The sequence below is a fragment of the Poecilia reticulata genome, chromosome 15, assembly GCF_904066995.2.
Source record: "Poecilia reticulata chromosome 15, P_reticulata-male-v2, whole genome shotgun sequence".
Classification (NCBI taxonomy): domain Eukaryota; kingdom Metazoa; phylum Chordata; class Actinopteri; order Cyprinodontiformes; family Poeciliidae; genus Poecilia; species Poecilia reticulata.
Genome location: NC_088844.1, coordinates 31,370,557 through 31,392,001, shown reverse-complemented (window position 1 = coordinate 31,392,001; position 21,445 = coordinate 31,370,557). Strand labels below are relative to the sequence as shown.

General features: G+C 52.8%; 1 protein-coding gene across 1 annotated transcript; it reads right to left on the bottom strand.

The window, feature by feature from the left end:
• Positions 1-283: 283 nt before the first annotated feature.
• ninl (ninein-like) lies at positions 284-19,687 on the bottom strand. The gene is given in 31 exon segments (XM_081616245.1): positions 284-817; positions 880-993; positions 1,066-1,269; positions 1,994-2,071; positions 2,169-2,279; positions 2,360-2,521; positions 2,654-2,671; positions 3,372-3,476; positions 3,546-3,713; positions 3,907-3,976; positions 4,058-4,162; positions 4,558-5,088; positions 5,161-5,298; positions 5,372-5,487; positions 5,570-5,650; positions 5,730-5,833; positions 6,537-6,648; positions 6,734-6,820; positions 7,059-7,169; positions 7,257-7,431; positions 7,541-7,681; positions 7,751-7,887; positions 9,743-9,819; positions 9,822-9,906; positions 13,081-13,236; positions 13,306-13,370; positions 13,864-13,927; positions 15,557-15,756; positions 15,839-15,935; positions 16,015-16,225; positions 19,503-19,687. Coding segments are annotated over 30 exon segments (3,990 nt in total). The 5' UTR covers positions 16,198-16,225; positions 19,503-19,687; the 3' UTR covers positions 284-622.
• Between the last annotated feature and the right edge of the window lie 1,758 nt (positions 19,688-21,445).

Sequence of the window (21,445 nt, the reverse complement as noted above, 5' to 3'; positions counted from 1 at the left end):
TGTGGACTGTTGGATGTTAAATCATGAGCAGCAAATATTGATATAGCAGTAAAATAGTAAATATTGAGCTAATTATCAGTATTGAACCAAAGAAATCAGATGCAGCCTTTAAAACTGATGATATTATTTATGGGTCAGATAGACTCAAAACGTTGGAACAGCAGCTGGTCAGGGGGCCAAACTGATCTTTAGTCAGGGGCCCACCAGTTTACACACAGTGACGCTGAGCCAACAGGTTGGAAAATAAATGTTATCAAGTTTAAATATTTCACAAAAATGGATGGATGGTATTAAAAACGTTTATTAGAAATAATCAGTTTTTCTATAAAATTCCCCTTAAAGCTGAATCATTTCAGACAGAATAAAATCTGAAGAAAACAAATAAAAAACCCTCCATTTAGAGTAAAACCAGCTTCAAATGTCTGAATGGAACCAGAGCAGATAAAAGCTCTGATTGGACGATCCTCAGCTCTGATTGGACGATCCTCAGCTCTGATTGGACGATCCTCAGCTCTGATTGGACGATCCTCAGCTCTGATTGGACGATCCTCAGCTCTGATTGGACGATCCTCAGCTCTGATTGGACGATCCTTGCTGAAGGTCGCCGGCTCCCAGCTAGAGGTCAGCTGGAGGTCATGGCGGCGGCCACCACCTCCCTCAGCAGCGCCCCCAGCACTGTGACCTTGTCCTCCAGCTGGCTGTTCTTCTTCTCTGCCTGTTTCTGCCGCAGCTCTGTGACCTGCAGCGCCGCCAGCAGCTGCGCATTCTGCAGGTGCAGGTCCTTCAGCACGCCGCTCGTCTTGTTGCTCCGCTCCATCTGGACGGAACCAGAGGTCAGAATGGGCTGGCGGGTCGCCGCAGGCAGAACCACAGACTCACCTGCTCCTTCAGCTGCTGCACGTTGTCCTGCAGCACGACGCGCAGCGCCTTCAGCTGCGCCTCCAGGCCGGCGGCCCGCTGCTGCAGCGCCGCTGCCGCTCTGTCGAACTGTTCCTGAAGGCAGCATAGAGGCAGCAGTCAGAACCAGAACCTGTGCGGCCGGGCCGGATCTGGTTCTGAACCCACCTGCTTCAGGCTGGCCTGGGATCTGCTCTGCTGCAGCTGCAGCTCCAGCTGCGCCTGTCGCTGCTGGCTCCGCCCCCGCTCCGCCTGCAGCTCCGCCTGCAGCTGCTGCCTGCTGCCCGCATGCTCCTGCAGCTCCTGCAGCTCCTGCAGCTGCTGCAGCTGCTGCGCCTTGGCCAGGCCTAGCGCCACATCTGCCCGCTGCACCTGCAAACACACACACAGGTTCTGACCCGGTTCTACTGCTCCAGACGAGGTGCAGCAGCAGCAGCTGCAGCTCTAAAGTCTCTTCTGCTTGTTGTCGAGATCTAGATGGTTTTTTTATCTGATTATCAGTAAATGTTGTTCAGATCATCATGAACTTTATGGTCATGTTGACTCTGACGGTGTTAGCCTGACTGTTAGCTCAGACCGTTAGCCTGACTGTTAGCTCAGACCGTTAGCCTGACTGTTAGCTCAGACCGTTAGCCTGACTGTTAGCTCAGACCGTTAGCCTGACTGTTAGCTCAGACCGTTAGCCTGACTGTTAGCTCAGACCGTTAGCCTGACTGTTAGCTCAGACCGTTAGCCTGACTGTTAGCTCAGACCGTTAGCCTGACTGTTAGCTCAGACCGTTAGCCTGACTGTTAGCTCAGACCGTTAGCCTGACTGTTAGCTCAGACCGTTAGCCTGACTGTTAGCTCAGACCGTCAGCCTGACTGTTAGCTCAGACCGTTAGCCTGACTGTTAGCTCAGACCGTTAGCCTGACTGTTAGCTCAGACCGTTAGCCTGACTGTTAGCTCAGACCGTCAGCCTGACTGTTAGCTCAGACCGTTAGCCTCACTCCGAGGATTCACCGTCTCCTGACCTCATACTGATGGATAACTGTTCTCCCTGCGCTGTCTGTCTGGTTCTGGTCCGGTTCTGACCCATTTCCAGTCCGGTTCTGACCTGGTCCTCTGCTTGTGTCCGCGCCGTCTCCGCCTGGTCCAGTCTGGACTTCAGGTTCTGCTGGTCATGGCTCAGGTTCTGGACCCAAACAGAACCAGTCACATCATCATGGGTCCAGTCTGGGCTCGGTTCTACAGGTTCTGATGGTTAATCGTGAAGCCCCGCCACCTGGTACCTGCTGCTGCAGCTCCTGGTTCTGGACCGTGAGTCTGTGGGTCTGCAGGTTCTGCTGGAGCTCCGCCTTCTCCTCCATCAACCTCCGGGCCTCCGCCTGCTGCTCCTCCACCTGCAGCCAACAGAACCAATCAGAACCGGGTCAGAACCAATCAGAACCGGGTCAAACATGACGGCTGCAGCAGAGCTCACCTTACTGAGCGCCTCCCTCAGCTTCCTGTGGAGCTCCGTCACTTCCTGGGCGTGGCCCAGCTTCTCCTGCGTGGCGGCCATCAGCTGGCAGCGCAGCAGCTCGGCCTCCACCTGCAGGGCGGCGACACGCTGCTGCACCTGCTGCTGCACCTGCTGCTGCACCTGCTGCTGCACCTGCTGCTGCACCTGCTGCTGCTCCTGCTGCTGCACCTGCTGCTGCACCTGCTGCTCCACCTGCTGCTGCACCTGCTGCTGCACCTGCTGCTGCTCCTGCTGCTGCACCTGCTGCTGCACCTGCTGCTGCTGCTCCACCTGCAGGACAGGAAGCTGCAGCTACAGCCTGACTCCAGCAAGGGGAGATGCTCTAATCCCTGCGGCCATGTTGGTCTGGACAAAATGGCCGCTCTGCTGGCTGTTCGGGCAGAACTTTAAGACTTTAGGTTAAAAGTCATATTTATTATTGATTATTGTGAAACATTTCTTTAACGTCACTGAAGAACCATCCTGTCATCTTTCACTGCTGATAGAAAACAAGTTAAATATGAAAATCATTTAGTTACAATGACACAATTCTGCTCCTATTAAAGGGGCGTGTCTACTATTAGGGGCGTGTCTCCTATTAAAGGGGCGTGTCTCCTATTGAAACTATTAGGGGCGTGTCTCCTATTAAAGGGGCGTGTCTACTATTAGGGGCGTGTCTCCTATTGAAGGGGCGTGTCTCCTATTAAAGGGGCGTGTCTCCTATTGAAGGGGCGTGTCTACTATTAGGGGCGTGTCTCCTATTGAAGGGGCTGTCTACTATTAGGGGCGTGTCTCCTATTGAAGGGGCGTGTCTCCTATTAAAGGGGCGTGTCTCCTATTGAAGGGGCGTGTCTCCTATTGAAGGGGCGTGTCTCCTATTGAAGGGGCGTGTCTCCTATTGAAGGGGCGTGTCTCCTATTGAAGGGGCGTGTCTTACAGTACGGTGTGTTCTGCCCACCGGCTGCAGGTGGCGTTATTGCACCAATCTTACGTAGCGTTTCTGCTGCTCCCTGTCTTTCTGCAGCTCTTCCCTCTCCTCCTCCACCTTCTGAAGCTCCGCCTTCACCCCGCTAAGCTCCGCCTGCAGCCGCCTCACCTGAAACAACAGCACCTGTCAGCACCACCAGCTTTAACCTTTGAACTCTGGCCAGTCAGCCCGACTCACAGCAGCCACCTCCTCTTCCTGTTCATTGGTAATGGTTGCTAGGCGAATGCGCAGCATCCGGACCGTCTCCTGCTCGCTATGGAGACGGTTGCTAAGGTCGCCGTTGTCACTGCTGAGCTGCAGGTTCCTGCCACTCAGGTCCAGAACCTCCTCACGGTACTGGGAGTTCTGCAGTGAGAGAAGGCGGGTCAGGAGTCTGGAGGCTGGTTCTGAACCGCCTCCAACACCAGAACCAGGAGGTTCTGATGCCTCCCAGCTCAGATGAACATTGTAAAGTTCTCTGATGCCTCACTGGGAGCCTCCAGAACCTTTATTGTGAAAGTCTGACAGCACTTCCTAAGCATGCGGGCCGGGTCAGAACCTCTCTGTGGAGCCGCTCCTCCTCCTCTCTGCTCCTCTCCCGCTCCTCCTCCACCTCCTGCTGCCTCCTCCTGCCAGCAGAACAGTGGACCGGGTCAGGCTCCTCCAGAACCGGCAGCAGATCAGAACCCGGGACCTGGACCCGGACTCACCTCCTCTTCTCAGACTCATCCTCCAGGTTCTGGACCGTCTGCTGCAGAACCTTCAGCCTCTCCTGCAGAGCCACGTTCTCCGACCGGACCGCCTCCAGCTGGGCCCTGCAGGACAGAACCCAACAGAACCTGAAGATACACAACCTGAACCGGAACCGGAATGGAGCAGTTAGTGCATCACGTACGGAGGATGTGATTGGTCCATGAAATTCATGCAGTTAGATCATTGGCCGGTTAGAGACGGAGCCGTGCGTTCTGATTGGCCGGTTAGAGATGGAGCCGTGCGTTTTGATTGGCCGGTTAGAGATGGAGCCGTGCGTTCTGATTGGCCGGTTAGAGATGGAGCCGTGCGTTCTGATTGGCCGGTTAGAGATGGAGCCGTGCGTTCTGATTGGTCGGTTAGAGACGGAGCCGTGCGTTCTGATTGGTCGGTTAGAGATGGAGCCGTGCGTTCTGATTGGTCATAGAGACCCGGTTCCAGTCCACTGTAGCTGACACACCTGTGAGGTCCAGTCTGGTCGGCCTGGTCCTCAGAGTCGGTCCGGACCTCCAGCTCCAGAACCAGGTTCTCCAGCTCCTCCAGCTGCCGGGCCAGCTTCCTCTTCTCCATCTCAAAGTTCTGCTGAGTTCTGCTCAGCTGGTTCTGGGAGTCCAGCAGGGCCCGTTGCAGCAGGTCGATCTGCTCTGAGGTTCTGCAGTTCAGAACCGGGCCGGCGGCACTGAGGGAGCACAGCTCCTCCTCCATCTCCATGATTTGGGAGGACAACTGGTCCACCAGAACCATGTAGGTTCTGTTCTCCTGGCCCAACTGGGTCGCCTCCCCCTGCAGCAGCGAGGTCCGGTTCTGCTCCTCCTGCAGCGCCTCCCGCAACACCGTCTCAACGCTCCTGATCCGGTCTAGGGAGTCCGACCCGGTTCTGAGGAGCAGAACCTCCTGTGGCTCCGCCCCCAGCTGCTCCACCTGGACCAGGAGCTCCGCCCCCTCCAGGCCGGCCTGGGATTGGCCAAACCGTGGGGCCGCCTCCTCCTTCCTGCTCAGAGCGGCAGCTCGGCTGTGATTGGCTGGAGGCTATGTGACGCTGGTCTGTGATTGGCCCACCTACCTGACGCGCATCACTTCCTGCTGTGCGTGCAGCTTAAGCTCCGCCTCCAGCTGCTCCTTCTCGGCGCTCAGCTTCTGCACCAGGTTGCTGATCTCTCTGGCGTAGTTCTGCTCCAGCTCGGCCTGCTCCCGCTGCACCCTGAACAGAACCAAAACCGGGTCACTGTGGCGTTCTGACCCGGCAGACCCCCTGGGAACCAGCAGGGACGGACCTGCGCTGCTCCTCGGCGCTAAGCCCCGCCCCCTGCTGGGTCTGGAGGCGGGTCAGCGCCTCCTTCAGCTGCTGCTCCACCTGGACCTTCTGCTCCTCCAGCTCACTGATCTCCACCTGACGAAGAAACATCATCATCATCATCAGCAGCAGCAGCAGCTGGACCTCTGGTTCTGGTTCTGGTTCTGGTTCGGCTCACCTTGAAGGCCTGGCAGATGTCCTTCCTCTCCACCTCCATGTTCTGCTTCATCATGTCCAGCTGTCGCTCGTAGTAGTTCATCTGAGGAAGAGGAGGACGAAAAGTCAGAGGTTCTGCTGGGCCAGAACCGGAACCACCGGGCCGGCAGCAGAACCGGTACCTGGGTCTCCAGCTGGATGTGCAGCTGCTGCAGCGCCTCCTGGTGGCTCTCCTTCAGCTGCTGCAGTGCCAGCTCCGACTGGATGCTCCTCATGTCCGGGTCACCTGGAGAGGAGAGACCGGGTCAGAACCAGAACCAGAACCAAACCCAGAACGGAACAGGAACTCACTGAGAGACATGGCGCCGCTCACACACCAACACACACTCTGCCGCTCTGCAGGTGTGTGTTGGTGGGCGGGGCTTAGCCAGACCTGCAGGTCCGGTTCTGGCAGCCTGTGACTCAGCGGCTCGGTCCGACCCGTTCTCCTGGTTCCAAAGCTTCCAGAACCTTCCCCCATCAGAACCGGGCTGACGGCTCTTATTGTGAAGGGAAGGCAGTGGTTGCTATGGTGATTCTGTTGCACAACATCGCTCCTGATTGGACAAGAATCGGAGCCAGAAAGGATCAGAACCTTCTGGTTCCTCTTGATTATGGGTCAACAGAACCTCCAGGTCCAGTCCCTCCGGTACCAACCAGAACTAGCAGAAACCATCAGAACCAATCAGAACGAGACCCACTGGGAGGGAGAGAAACATGCTGCTCTCTGATTGGACAGAAACCAGGAAGGAGGAACTGCTCGAGTCCAGAAGGTTCTGAATGTTTGACCAGGTCAGAACCAGAACCATCATCACTCTGAGCTGAAGGTTCTGGAGGACGTCTGGAAAAATGGACCAGAACCGTAACCAGGTCCGGTACAGTTCTAGTTCCTTCATCAGCCAATCAGAGAGCAGGAAACAGGTTCTGACCCGGCCAGGCTGCTGCGGTACCTGCTGCGTGGCGCTGGCTGCCGGCGCCCCCCGCTGGCCTGGAGGACCTCCTGCTGCTCCTCTGGGCCTCCAGCAGCTCTGAGCTCAGCTCGTCGTTTCTGTCCTGCAGCTCCTGAACGCACCGCAGACGCAGAGAGACAGGTGAGCGTCCTGCTGGGCTCTGAGGTTCTGCCGGGTCCGACTGGTACCGGTCCTACCCTGCACTGGCGCTGCGACTCTCGGAGCAGCTCACAGAACCGTTCCTCGTGGCTCAGGCCGGCGCCGGCCGGGTCCAGACCACCGAGCTGTCAGAATATTCAGAGCAGAGCAGTCAGCGGAGCGGGCCCAGCGGTTCTGATCCGATTGCAGCAGAGACATGGGCTCATCAAACATTCATCAGGAGAGTGGGAACAGAAACCAGACCCGGCCGGGTTTCACCAACACCTGGCCCGGATCAGCTGGACAGGAGCAGAGCTACAGGACAGAGAGGAAACCTGGGCCGGGTCGGGCCGGGTCGGGCCAGGCCGGGCCGGTTCTGGTCACCTTGTGTAGCAGCAGCTGGTCCAGATCCGTCTGCAGCCTCTGAACAGAACCGTCTGATTCCCTCAGCGCCGACTGCAAGGCGCTGAGCTCCTGCTGCAGGCGCTGCTTCTCCTGCAGCACAGAACCAGCAGAACCGGGTCAGGACCAGCAGAACCGGGTCAGGACCAGCAGAACCGGGTCAGGACCAGCAGAACGGACCAGTGCGGTGGCGTCCAGCTCCTCCTGAAGCTCCGCCTCCTTGCCCCGCAGCAGCTGCAGCTCCTGCCGCATCGCGCTGCGCTCTCGCTCGCCCTGCTGCAGCAGCGCCTCGTTCTCCTGCTCCGCCTGCAGCCGCAGCGCCGCAGCTCGCCGCCTGAAGTCCGACTCCAGATCCCTGTTGGGTCAGAACGGGTCCATCAGAACCGACGCTTTATGGGTCAGAATTTACAGAACCTCCTCTGTCTGTGGGTTACATACAGTCCGGCTCCAGAACCGGGTCCTACCTGATCCGGTTCTGGTTGAGCGCCTCCATGCTGGCATGCCGATCGTCTGCCTCCCGGACCAGCTGCAGGTTCTGCTGGTCGGCCCGGTCCAGATCGGACCTCAGCTTGTCCCGCTCCCTGCTGACCTGCTCCAAAGCCTCCCTGGAAGACAGGACGGGTCAGAACCGGGTCCGGGCGGGCCAACCCGGGCCGGTCGGTTCTGGAGCCTACTGCAGGTGCTGGATCTCGGTCCTGTAGGAGATGAGCGCCGCTTGATGGACAGAGTTGGCGCTGAGCAGCAGCTCGTTGTCCAGAACCAAGGTCAGGTCCGATAGGCTGAGCCGCTCCTCCAGGGGGAAGTCCAGACTCTGCACACACACACACACACACACACACACACACACACACACACACACACACACACACACACACACACACACACACACACACACACAGCTTTACAGAACCAGAACCAGACCCCCTACCAGCAGGAGGCACCGCTCAGACTAATGCTGCAGATCGAAGGTTCAGGATGCAGGTTTGTCCGGCTGATGATCAGATTATTGGATCAAATTTGTCCGATTTATTGGTAAATCCTGATCAGATCGTCATGGTGGGAACTTTAACCTTCACAATGACTCTGATGTTGTTAACCTGAATATAGCTTCAACGCTCAGAACGATAGCTTCAACGCTAGCTCAGACCGGTAGCTTCAACGCTAGCTCAGAACGATAGCTTCAACGCTAGCTCAGACTGGTAGCTTCAATGCTAGCTCAGACCGTTAACTTCAATGGTAGCTCAGAACGATAGCTTCAATGCTAGCTCAGACCGGTAGCTTCAATGCTAGCTCAGACTGGTAGCTTCAAAGCTAGCTCAGACCGGTAGCTTCAAAGCTAGCTCAGACCGGTAGCTTCAAAGCTAGCTCAGACCGGTAGCTTCAAAGCTAGCTCAGACCGGTAGCTTCAAAGCTAGCTCAGACCGGTAGCTTCAAAGCTAGCTCAGACAGTGGACCCAGTACTCTTTTTTAAGAACCACTGAACTAGAACCTGATGTGTCACAAACATGTTGATCTTCCAAACCTTCATCGTTTATGTTGGACCCAATCAGAACCAGATTATTAAACTGTTTCCTTTGATGGATCATATCCATCTGAGATATGATGAACCTTTCCTCACATCCACAGGCGTTAAGATCAAACCTCCAATAAATCACCGATCTATACCTGATAAATCAGCTGTTCTTCCTCTGATCTGAGATCGAACATCTGGGTCATGTTGGTCTGAAGGGAGCAGCAGTAAACTGGTTTAGTCCCATTTGTCCCACTGATCCCAGTTTGTTCCTGAATGATAAATGTTCTTCAGACTGCTGGGTTACTGGTGGAGTCCTACTGGGCTCTGGGCTCGGCCCAGTTCAGCTGACAGGGTCATGCTGATGATGCTCAGATATTTCCATAAATCCAGATTAATCTAATCTGAGGATTACAGACATGAAATGAAAACCTGCTGTTTATCAGATTATTATTATTTTTATGTTATTTGTTGTTGACAATAAGTGTGTAGAGATGTTCCTGCATAAATAAAGGGTTAATAATAAGAATAATAAAGGCACCCTGAATATTTCCCGTATTAAAACTTTCCTCTGCTGATCCCTGGCCGGCTGGCCGGGGTCATCCTGAGCTCCTCCTGTAGTCATGATGCTACCGGCTGCTGCGGGACAAACTGGCCACTCCTCCTCTCTTTCTTCTTCTACTACTCTCCAGTTTGCACCGTTTGCTGTCATTTTCTCTCCACCTGCTCTGTGTTCTGATTGGCTGATTCCTTCCTGGAGGCGGCTGACATGATGCTGCCATCACCTGATCGCTCTCCCTCTCCTGCTGGTTCTACTTTCATCAACATCAGTTCATCTGTTTCTTCTTCTGCTGCGTCTTCTCTGACCTCTGGTCAGTCGGGTCACATGGTACTGAGCCCGGTTCTGGTTCTGCTGCGTCTTCTCAGTGGAAACGTATCTATTCTATTTGCATTTTCTATAGATCTAAAATCATCAGCATCAGTTCAACACTGAAGTGTTTCCAGATCAAGTACCGACCCGACTGGATGTGAGTAATCTGAGGTTCTGCTGTGTGGTTTGGATCGGGTCAGCAAGCAACCAGAACCAGAGAGAGAGTTCTGGGACTCCTCTTCCTGTGGTTCTGGTGTAATCCAACAGAACCGGGTCTGGACCCACCTGCAGGATCTGCTGGCTGTTCCTGATGCCCGCCTCGGCCCACAGCGCCGCCACGCGCTCTGGGCTGGTGCCGCCGACCCGTCGTCCAGCCGGGTCAGAACCCTGGGGCCCACAGTGGCCGACAGCAGGGAGCGGACCGGGCCGTCCGGTACCAGCTGCTTGTTCTGGATGGAGAGAGAGAGGAAGGAATAAGATCTGCTAATCTGGATCATCCCGAACAGAACCGCCTGATTCTACAGAACATGTGTGAACCGACGGCCCAAACACTGAGGAGAACCTCCGGTTCTGGTTCTGCAGCTGGGCCCGGACAATCACCTGACTCTGGTCCATGCCGACCCGCTGGGTCACCAGCCTGGTTCTGCAGAACATGGTTCTGGTTCTGCCTGAGGAGAAACACCTGTTCACCTGCAGCACCTGGCGCTCCTTCTGGCCCCGCCCACCTGCTCACACAGCCAGCTGCTGATTGGTCAGCAGGCGGTGCTGCCTTCAGGAGCATCAGGTCCAACTGGACCAGAGTGAAACCTTTACATGTCCTAACCGGGTCAGAGAGGTTCTGAATCAGGAATCAAAACCGGACCAGAACTTTAGTCCAATGGGCTTTTTGCATGTCAGCTTCTGCGTTCGGGGAAACGCGGCTCAGTCGCTTCGGTCCGCTGGAAATGTTTTTACACTCGGAGCTGCAGGCCTGGTAACCGTCACCTCGTTAAACCCTTTGGAGGCGCGGTCTCAATGGCCGTCTGTCTCAATGGCCGTCTGTCTCAATGGCCGTCTGTCTCAATGGCCGTCTGTCTCAATGGCCGTCTGTCTCAATGGCCGTCTGTCTCAATGGCCGTCGGTCTCAATGGCCGTCGGTCTCAATGGCCGTCGGTCTCAATGGCCGTCTGTCTCAATGGCCGTCTGTCTCAATGGCCGTCGGTCTCAATGGCCGTCGGTCTCAATGGCCGTCGGTCTCAATGGCCGTCGGTCTCAATGGCCGTCGGTCTCAATGGCCGTCTGTCTCAATGGCCGTCGGTCTCAATGGCCGTCTGTCTCAATGGCCGTCTGTCTCAATGGCCGTCGGTCTCAATGGCCGTCGGTCTCACTGGCCGTCGGTCTCAATGGCCGTCGGTCTCACTGGCCGTCTGTCTCACTGGCCGTCGGTCTCACTGGCCGTCTGTCTCAATGGCCGTCTGTCTCACTGGCCGTCTGTCTCAATGGCCGTCGGTCTCACTGGCCGTCTGTCTCACTGGCCGTCGGTCTCAATGGCCGTCTGTCTCAATGGCCGTCTGTCTCACTGGCCGTCGGTCTCACTGGCCGTCTGTCTCAATGGCCGTCTGTCTCACTGGCCGTCTGTCTCAATGGCCGTCGGTCTCAATGGCCGTCTGTCTCAATGGCCGTCTGTCTCACTGGCCGTCTGTCTCACTGGCCGTCGGTCTCAATGGCCGTCTGTCTCACTGGCCGTCGGTCTCAATGTCCGTCGGTCTCAATGTCCGTCGGTCTCAATGGCCGTCGGTCTCAATGTCGTCGGTCTCAATGTCCGTCGGTCTCAATGGCCGTCGGTCTCAATGGCCGTCGGTCTCAATGGCCGTCGGTCTCAATGTCCGTCGGTCTCAATGGCCGTCGGTCTCAATGTCCGTCGGTCTCAATGTCCGTCGGTCTCAATGGCCGTCGGTCTCAATGGCCGTCGGTCTCACTGCATCAGAGCTTCTCACTGCGTCGGTCCTCGCTGTGAAGCCAGGCAGCGATCGCTAGCAAACTGCTACTACCCCTGCACACACCACCAACTCTAACTATCACTTAGAGTCTAAAACCCATCGAAACACTCTTAGTAAAATCCACAGCATCGCTGCGCCCTAGTCTCTTGCCGTACCCAAATCCCCCCCTCCTCTCTGTCCGCGTGTCTCAGTTCTACATAGCAACAGACTGTCAACACGTTTTCATTGGTTGTTTCGAAATGTGGTTCATTTAGACCCCACAAAATGGGGCGTAAATGATCGATCATATTTCTGGCTTTATTTTGAAGTAAATAACCACAAAACCAATATAAAAACACCACTTGTATAAAGTTTGAAGTCTGTGCTGCCCAACAGAGTTGAAATGAAAACTCGGTATGCGTCCATTATTACGTAGCCTTATAAATGCGTCTCATGCTTTTACGCCCCGTGGCGGGCAGCGACTGCATCCAGGAGACAAATCATGACAGAGGAAAAAACACATTACCGTTAGATTCAGTAGCCAGTAATCTGACGGGTTTCAAATCGAGTAATCAGATTACAGTTACTGATCCGAATCTCCTCTGTGCGTCTCGCCGGGCTTGTTTCTCACCCTGAAGCTGCTCATTTAGAAATAAGCAGAGACACAATAAACCCCAGAATTTGCCTGACATCCAGGTAGTTTCAGTCGGACTCTCCCTGTCCACCATTTCCCGGATGATCCGTCCCGTTGTGTCTTTGTTAAGGTCATTAAAAATGTATTAATAATATTTATATGACCTGTGAACGACGTCGAGCTTCGCGCTCCAGAAAACTTTAAGACGAACATAAACAGACCAATAAAGGTGAAAACAGCCACGAATGAACGTCATTCATTAAAGTTAAGTGTCACTAATCTGTGCCGCCATCTGATTGGTGGAGCTGCAGGGCCGTAACACAGAGGGGGCTGGAAGGGGGCTCTAAAATCCTATCTAGAGTTTTACAAACCGTGAACAAAGAAAATCAGGAAAAAATTAGTAAAGTATTTTTTGGACGATCTAATCTTCAGTTCCAGATCGTTAGTTCAATAATGAGACACATTGTTGGTGTTTATAAAATAAATGGCGATTACAGAAGTATTGGAAAAACTCAGTGTAATTTTACATTGATTGATGCTGAAAGTCACTAAAACGTTACTTATAATCTAAGTTACTTTTTCCAGGAGTAACCAGTAATTGGATTAAAATGTCTTTTTCAAATTAACTATGCCATCACTGATTATCAGAAATAATAATAAAAAAGTTATTCTAACAGAAAAGGAAAAATGACCCTGGTTAGAATCATAAATGTTTTTTTAAATAAAGTTTTATATTGTTGCTTTTCATGTGGTAATTGATGGAAGTCTGTTATTTATAATAAAACCATATTTTTAGTGTAGACTTTTTTCTACTTCCATTATTACGATGTTCTTCATTTAAAAAAATCATTAATATTGTCACTGCACTCCAGAGCTGAAGGTGGCGCTACTGCCCCGCATGGCTGCTGTTGTTTCTGTTCAAGTCTTTAATTCAGGTCGTTAAAATGTTCTAATTTTAAATCTTTTATCTAAACTATCAGTTTATTTTGTTCCTCGTATCTGAACAGAATATTCTTAGAACATAATTTTACCCAGAGTGGCGCCCTCTGCAGGTCAGCTGACCGGATGGGGGTGGAGCTTAGCGTGGGGGCGGAGCTCCACAGAACCTTCCTGACGGTAACCCGTCCATCCTGGTTAGCGTCCAGATTAGCATCTCGGTTAGCGTCCAATCCCTGGAGCTGAGCGTCCTGCAGACACAGTGGGATCATCAGGCTTGGTTCAGCTGCTTCTGGCTCTGGTTCTGGAGGTCCAGCTACCTGCAGGTCCAGGTGATCACACACTGCAGCCACATCACATCCTCCTGCTTCCTGCTGCTGATCTGCTGCAGAGACGGCAGCATTTAAAGCCGCAGTGTAACTTTTATAGAGAATGTTTCCCGCATCGGTTCAATCCGTCTCCAGACAGATCGATCTCTGCCTTCCCACTGCTAACTAGAAACAACCAATCAGAGCCAGGAGGAGGGGCTTAGTGCTGTCAACCCTCCTCCATGCTAACTGCAGCTAGCATAGCCTGTTATGAATGCTAAGGCTAGTTAGTAAGCATGCAAGCAGATAAACAGTTTCCGTATACTGGTAAATTGTTTCTCCACCATTAGCACATTTAGCAGCGAGTACATGAGGGTGATTGGCAGCCCTAAGCCCCGCCTCCTGGCTCTGGTTGGTTGTTTTTGGTGCATTTTTCAGGCGCGTCAATCTGTTCTCATTACAAACTGTCACAACCTGGAGACAGTTTGAGCTAATATGGAAAAACACACACTGCAGCTTTAAGCCAGAACCTCAGACCCGGTTCTGGTTCCGATTTCTGGTGCAGAGTACCTTTATTGTGAAAGAGCTGCTGGTCCATCCTGCTGCTTCCTGTCTCTTCATCAGATTTCAGGCTCTGCAGAGAAAACATGGAGCTGAGAGGAATCAGTGTGTGTGTTCAGAGTGTCTGACTCCCAGCAGCAGGATAAACTGTAATCATAAGGAATTCCTGAACAGATTTAGTTCTGCTGGATGAACAGACTGAGAGGAACACACACACACACCCACACACACACACACACACACACACACACACACACACACACACACACACACACACACACACACACACACACACACATACACACACTGCTGAGAGGATCTGATCTGGTTCTGGTCCGGTTCTACAGCAGCTGATCCTGGTTCAGATTAAAGTCTGTGTGGAGATGCTGCAGCAGAACCAGAACCAGAACCTTATCCGATTTCATTTTTACTGACCTACCAACATGCAATTAACTGGTAACCATGGAAACCATGCCCAGCACCGACCAATGGGCTTCTGCCAAGAGTCACATGACTTCCTGTCAGCAGGTGGACCGAACCAGAACCTGGGCTCAGGTTCTACCAGCACATGAACTCAACAGAACCTCCAGAACCTCAGTTAAAGAAGTGGAACCAGAACTGGACAGGTTCTGGTTCTGTCAGTCTGACCCAGAGGAGGAGGAGCCGCGATGAAGAGGAGGAGGATGAAGGTCAGAGCGGTTCGTGGCTCCAGCGTTCCTTTCCATCCCACTTCCTGAGGAGAAACCCACCAACCCCCTCAGGTATTCCAGCTGCAGGAATCTGCCTCTCTCCTGTTGCTGCAGCAACGCAGTGGCTGCTAATCGCTCCTGATCCAAGTTCATCTGCCGAGCTCTGCAACCAGAACCAGAACTGGCTCTGTGACAGTAATGAACCTCCTGATGGTAGACCACAGGAAGCTGAGACTCTGATGCAGGTCTCTTAAACCCGCCCACACACCCGTCACACTCACCATGCTAAGGCTAAAGCCAAGGCTAGGGCTAACAGTTGGAGCCGCATGTGACGTCACACCGGAAGTAAAAGCATTCAGGTTACCATGGTGACGCCCAGGTAGCCATCGTTCGCAGAATCTCTTCCAAACATCACCAGTGTAATTAGTTCAGTTGAGAGCTGCAGGCGCTACGTGTAGCATTGGTTTTAGACGTTTCCACCACAGCTTCCTGCTGCTGAGGAGCGGCCATATTGAAACGCAAAGTCAACTTGAAAAGTCTCTGAGTGGGAGGTCCAACTTCAGCGGCCTTCCACTAGATATTTCTGAGTTCAGATTAAACATGGAACGCACATAAAACTAAAGCTGAAACTAAAGGTAGTGCTAATGCTAATGTCAGGGCCAAGGCTAACAGCTGTTCCAGGAGTTCAAACAGGTTAAATAACAGAAAACCTTCTGAAAACATATGATCCCAGGTAGCATCAGTGTTAGCATCAACAGTTATTATTGTTGCAGTAGACTATCTCCATAGCAACAACAATAACTGCTGGTTCAATCGCAGGTTTATTAAACATTTTAAGGAAAGAGGACCCGACCACCACCCACACTCTGGTTCTACTAGGGGCTACATAAGCTAATATAGGCTAACACAGGCTAACATAGGCTACCCATGGCTGACAGGCTAACAGAGGCTAACAGAAGCTAACAGAAGCTAACATGCTAACGAAGGCTAACGATGAACCTCGGCCTGCTCACCTCCACGCTCTCCAGAGACGTGGACCGTCTCAGTTTGGCCCTGCGGACACCGGGCGGGGACGAATCCAGGTTCAGGTCCACGGGTTTGGTTCTGGTCGGGGTCGAGTCCAGGCCGGTACTGGACTGGGTTTCGGGTCGAGAGCGGCGGCCATAACGCTTTGCTCCCTTCACAAACTTTGGCTTCACTTCCTGCAGGACAGCTGCAGGAGGAAGAGGAGGAGGAAGGTCATCTGGCTGGGCCAGAACCAGAACCAGTGACTACTGGACCCTGCAGTGTCTCACCTGGCTCCAGGTAGCTGCTGTCGTCCTCTGAGGTGCTGAAGTCCAGAGAGTGGGACAGAACCACCACCAAGCCATTCTTAAACTCATCAAAGTTCACCTGGAACACAAACAGAACCCAGACTCAGCCCGGCAGAACCCTGCAGAACCAATAGTTCTGGTCCAGTAGAACCGGTTACCCTGCCGTGGGGCCGCTCCCCCAGCAGCGTGTCCAGCAGCAGCGGCAGATGTTCGTCCAGCTGCAGCTTCCTGCTCAGCTCGGTCAGCTCCTCCCGGTCTAGGAAACCCGTCGCCGTCGAGTCGCAGCCGTCAAACTCCGCCCTCAGCTGGGTCACGTAGCGGCTAGGCTCCGCCCCCTCCATCGGGACGCATCACGCTGTGATGTCACACCTGGCGGGAGCAGAGCGTGGCGTCATCTGACCAACAGAGTCACAGCAGAAGATTTTTGGTTTTTTTAAATAATACTGGGATCATTATGAGAATCTGAGGAATAGATATTAGGATCCAGTAGGTGGCAGTAGAGCAACAATAATGGATGCAAGCTGCTGTTGAAATCTAAAGAAGAAGAAGAAGAAGAAGAAGAAGGCGCCCATTTTCATTAGGCTCATGCTAGTAGCAACACGAAGGATCAGCACTTTGTTACTGTTAAAGTTCAGAAACTACCGTCATCAGTTCAGTTAAATCTAAACTTTTTCTTTTTCACTGTAATAAACGTGATATTCAGTCGACCTGTTCTGACCCAGATGTTGGCTGTTAGCCCCTCTGCTGCTGCTGCATGGTGTGGAAAACCTGGAGCGGCAGAGAAATCTGAGGCTTACAGTCCGGAAAATACGGTATTTATTTCATAGTTTCCTGGATTTATTCTGTGAAGAACCCAGAGACGGTTATTTGGTTGTGCTTTCTGGAAAACAACACATTTTTACATGTAGGCTCTCCTGCAGTCGTCACTGTTTCTGGTACAAACTGACTCCGGGCCCCAGCAGAGAAGGAAACGTTATGTGGACCTCAGGAAAAAGGGACCCCTGGTCCAGAACCGGTGAAGTCCCTCAGGGATGAGTCCTGAGTCCGGTTCCATCAGTTCTAACAGTGGGAACCATCAGGGATCAGAACCGGGTTCCATAAAACTCCAGGTCCACAAACAGCAAACACACAGAACCCCAGTAACAGACCACCGAGTCCCAGTAACAGAACCACCGAGTCCCAGTGACAGACCACCGAGTCCCAGTGACAGACCACCGACTCCCAGTAACAGACCACCGAGTCCCAGTGACAGACCACCGACTCCCAGTAACAGACCACCGAGTCCCAGTAACAGACCACCGACTCCCAGTAACAGACCACCGAGTCCCAGTGACAGACCACCGACTCCCAGTAACAGACCACCGAGTCCCAGTAACAGACCACAGAGTCCCAGTAACAGACCACCGACTCCCAGTGACAGAACCACCGAGTCCCAGTGACAGAACCACAGAGTCCCAGTAACAGACCACCGACTCCCAGTGACAGAACCACCGACTCCCAGTGACAGAACCACCGAGTCCCAGTGACAGAACCACAGAGTCCCAGTAACAGAACCACAGAGTCCCAGTAACAGAACCACCGAGTCCCAGTAACAGAGTCCCAGTAACAGAGTCCCAGTGACAGAACCACAGAGTCCCAGTAACAGAGTCTCAGTAACAGAACCACCGAGTCCCAGTAACAGAGTCCCAGTAACAGAGTCCCAGTAACAGAGTCCCAGTGACAGAACCACAGAGTCCCAGTAACAGAGTCCCAGTAACAGACCACCGAGTCCCAGTAACAGACCACCGAGTCTCAGTAACAGAACCACCGAGTCCCAGTAACACAGTAACAGACCACAGAGTCCCAGTAACAGAGTCCCAGTAACAGACCACCGAGTCCCAGTAACAGAGTCCCAGTAACAGAGTCCCAGTAACAGAACCACCGAGTCCCAGTAACAGACCACCGAGTCCCAGTAACAGAGTCCCAGTAACAGAACCACCGAGTCCCAGTAACAGAACCACCGAGTCCCAGTAACAGAACCACCGAGTCCCAGTAACAGAGTCCCAGTAACAGAGTCCCAGTAACAGAACCACCGAGTCCCAGTAACAGAGTCCCAGTAACAGAACCACCGAGTCCCAGTAACAGAACCACCGAGTCCCAGTAACAGAGTCCCAGTAACAGAACCACCGAGTCCCAGTAACAGAACCACCGAGTCCCAGTAACAGACCCACCGAGTCCCAGTAACAGACCACCGAGTCCCAGTAACAGACCACCGAGTCCCAGTAACAGACCCACCGAGTCCCAGTAACAGACCACCGAGTCCCAGTAACAGAGTCCCAGTAACAGAACCACCGAGTCCCAGTAACAGAGTCCCAGTAACAGACCACCGAGTCCCAGTAACAGACCACCGAGTCCCAGTAACAGACCCACCGAGTCCCAGTAACAGACCCACCGAGTCCCAGTAACAGACCACCGAGTCCCAGTAACAGACCCACCGAGTCCCAGTAACAGACCACCGAGTCCCAGTAACAGACCACCGAGTCCCAGTAACAGACCCACCGAGTCCCAGTAACAGACCACCGAGTCCCAGTAACAGAGTCCCAGTAACAGAACCACCGAGTCCCAGTAACAGAGTCCCAGTAACAGACCACCGAGTCCCAGTAACAGAGTCCCAGTAACAGAACCACCGAGTCCCAGTAACAGAACCACCGAGTCCCAGTAACAGACCCACCGAGTCCCAGTAACAGACCACCGAGTCCCAGTAACAGAACCACCGAGTCCCAGTAACAGACCCACCGAGTCCCAGTAACAGACCACCGAGTCCCAGTAACAGACCACCGAGTCCCAGTAACAGACCCACCGAGTCCCAGTAACAGACCACCGAGTCCCAGTAACAGAGTCCCAGTAACAGAACCACCGAGTCCCAGTAACAGAGTCCCAGTAACAGACCACCGAGTCCCAGTAACAGAGTCCCAGTAACAGAACCACCGAGTCCCAGTAACAGAACCACCGAGTCCCAGTAACAGACCCACCGAGTCCCAGTAACAGACCACCGAGTCCCAGTAACAGACCACCGAGTCCCAGTAACAGACCAGTGAATGAAAACCAGAGATGCTTTGTGTCTTATCTGAACTCTGTTCTGGATCTGCTGAAAGCGTCTTCAGGTGAACAGGAAGTAGTTCCTCTCCACTGTCACCACGTGCTTGTTCCGGAGGAGGAACTGGGCTTCCAGAGATAGAAAAGTTTGGACCAGTTGGTGTTTTGAACGGAACCAGACTGGACCGAACTTCTTCAGCTACAGAATCAGCACCGTAGCTGACCTTCAAATCAAAGTCTTAAGGCTTCTTTATGTCACACCCGGTTCTAGTGACCCGGTTCTGCTCCAACGGTTCTGAAGCCAGATTGAGTGAATCGGTCTGTGGTGCTAGTTTCAGAATAAAAATCCGAGTCCGCTCCTCAGTCGCTCGTCTGTTTCCGGAGAGCCCTCGGCTCTGCTCGGAGAGCCTCGCGGGCCGGAGAAGCTTCACCATGGGAACGGAGGCGCGAGCCGCAGGAACAAAAGGCTCGCGAGGCAAACCGAGACAGAAAGTTATGAAGTTTATCTCCGCGCCGTTAGCTGCGGCTGGTTCGGATAGAAGAACCGTCCCGCTAACTGGGACTAACTTACCCACAGAGAGTTCTGCTCCGGTCCGGGTCGAACCTCACGGGTCCTCCATGAAGGAGCTACTGGAGCTGAGTCAACCGCTACAGAACCGAACCAGGGGCAGAGATACCGGAGCTGCTGACCCAGAGAACCGAGACCCGAACTGACCGGAGCAAAAACACGATTACATACATGCAAACTGACTTCCGGTCTAATTTCAAAATAAGACACAAAACACTCCGTTTTTCAGCCGATTTCATGGTTTCTTTCTTCTATCATTTTGTTGAGCTTTTCCTCCATCAAGTTTACCTTTTTACGTTAATTACCATAAAATACTTTAGATGTTTTATTTGGGTCATAATATTAGTTAATGTCTTCAGTATCTTCTTACTCCAATAGGTGTCACTTTATACCATATTACATATTATATCAGTTACTGTCATAATGAAGTTTAATTTAGTGCATTAAATTAACATATTGGGCTGCACAGTGGCACAGTTGGTAGAGCTGTTGCCTTGCAGCAAGAAGGTTCGATTCCCGGCCCCGGTCCTTCTGCATGGAGTCTCCATGTTCTCCCTGCATGGTGGGTTTTCTCCAGGTACTCCGGTTTCCTCCCACAGTCCAAAAACATGACTGTCAGGTTAATTGGTCTCTCTAAATTGCCCCTAGGTGTGAGTGTGTGCGTGTGTGTGTGTGTGTCCTGTGTGTCTCTGTGTTGCCCTGTGACAGCCTGGCGACCTGTCCAGGTGACCCCGCCTCTCGCCCGGTACGCTGGCTGGAGAGGAACCAGCAACCCTCCCGACCCCACTGAGGGACAATGTATAAAGAAAATGGATGGATGGATGAAATTAACATATTCGAGCAAGCCTTATTTAAATTGGTATTATGCTGGTTCTCCAGACAGAACCAGTTTAGCCAGTTAGAATGATGAACAGGTCAGATTAAAAATCTGCCAGCTGTTATTTTGGTAGGAGAAGCAACCCCTTCCGGTGTGCTGCTGTCACTGCTGCCGACTTGATGGAATTCTGATTGGTCGGACTTGAACATGGTGCAGAGCACAATTCTTCCGCTGGGGGGCAGTAAAACACCGCAGGTCTGAACTACAGGAGGACAGAGAAGAACGTTTTCTGACGGAATGACGTCACCGTTACGGAGTAAAAACGCAGGTCATCAGAACCTTGGCGCTGCTGCAGAAACTGCTTTGACATCATCGAACCTCAGGAGGAGTTTTTAGGTTCTTCTGCTGGGAAATAAATAAAAATGTCTGATTCCACACAAACTGTAAACCTGAGGAAAACGGTCAACATCACAAGTTCTGGCAGGTTTTGGGTCGGCCCGGTGGACTGTGGTTCTGGTCAGGTTGGAGCAGGATGTGAGGAGAAGCAGCTGCAGTTTGATGAGAACATGAAGCTGAACCGGTTCTGCTGGTCCGACCACTTCTGGTTCTGGTTTCACTGCAGCCTGTGCAGGTCGGTACCATGATGCTTTAACTAGACCGTGCAGAGAGTGGGATTCTGGTGGATCTGATGGTTCTGGTGGATCTGATGGTTCTGGTGGTTCTGATTGGTTCTGGTGGTTCTGGTGGTTCTGATTGGTTCTGGTGGTTCTGGTGGTTTTGATGGTGGTTCTGATTGGTTCTGGTGGTTCTGATGGTGGTTCTGATGGTAGTTCTGACTGGTTCTGGTGGTTCTGGTGGTTTTGATGGTGGTTCTGGTGGTTCTGATTGGTTCTGGTGGTTCTGATGGTGGTTCTGATTGGTTCTGGTGGTTCTGGTGGTTTTGATGGTGGTTCTGATTGGTTCTGGTGGTTCTGATTGGTTCTGGTGGTTCTGATTGGTTCTGATGGTAGTTCTGATTGGTTCTGGTGGTTCTGGTGGTTTTGATGGTGGTTCTGATTGGTTCTGGTGGTTCTGATTGGTTCTGGTGGTTCTGATGGTGGTTCTGATGGTAGTTCTGATTGGTTCTGGT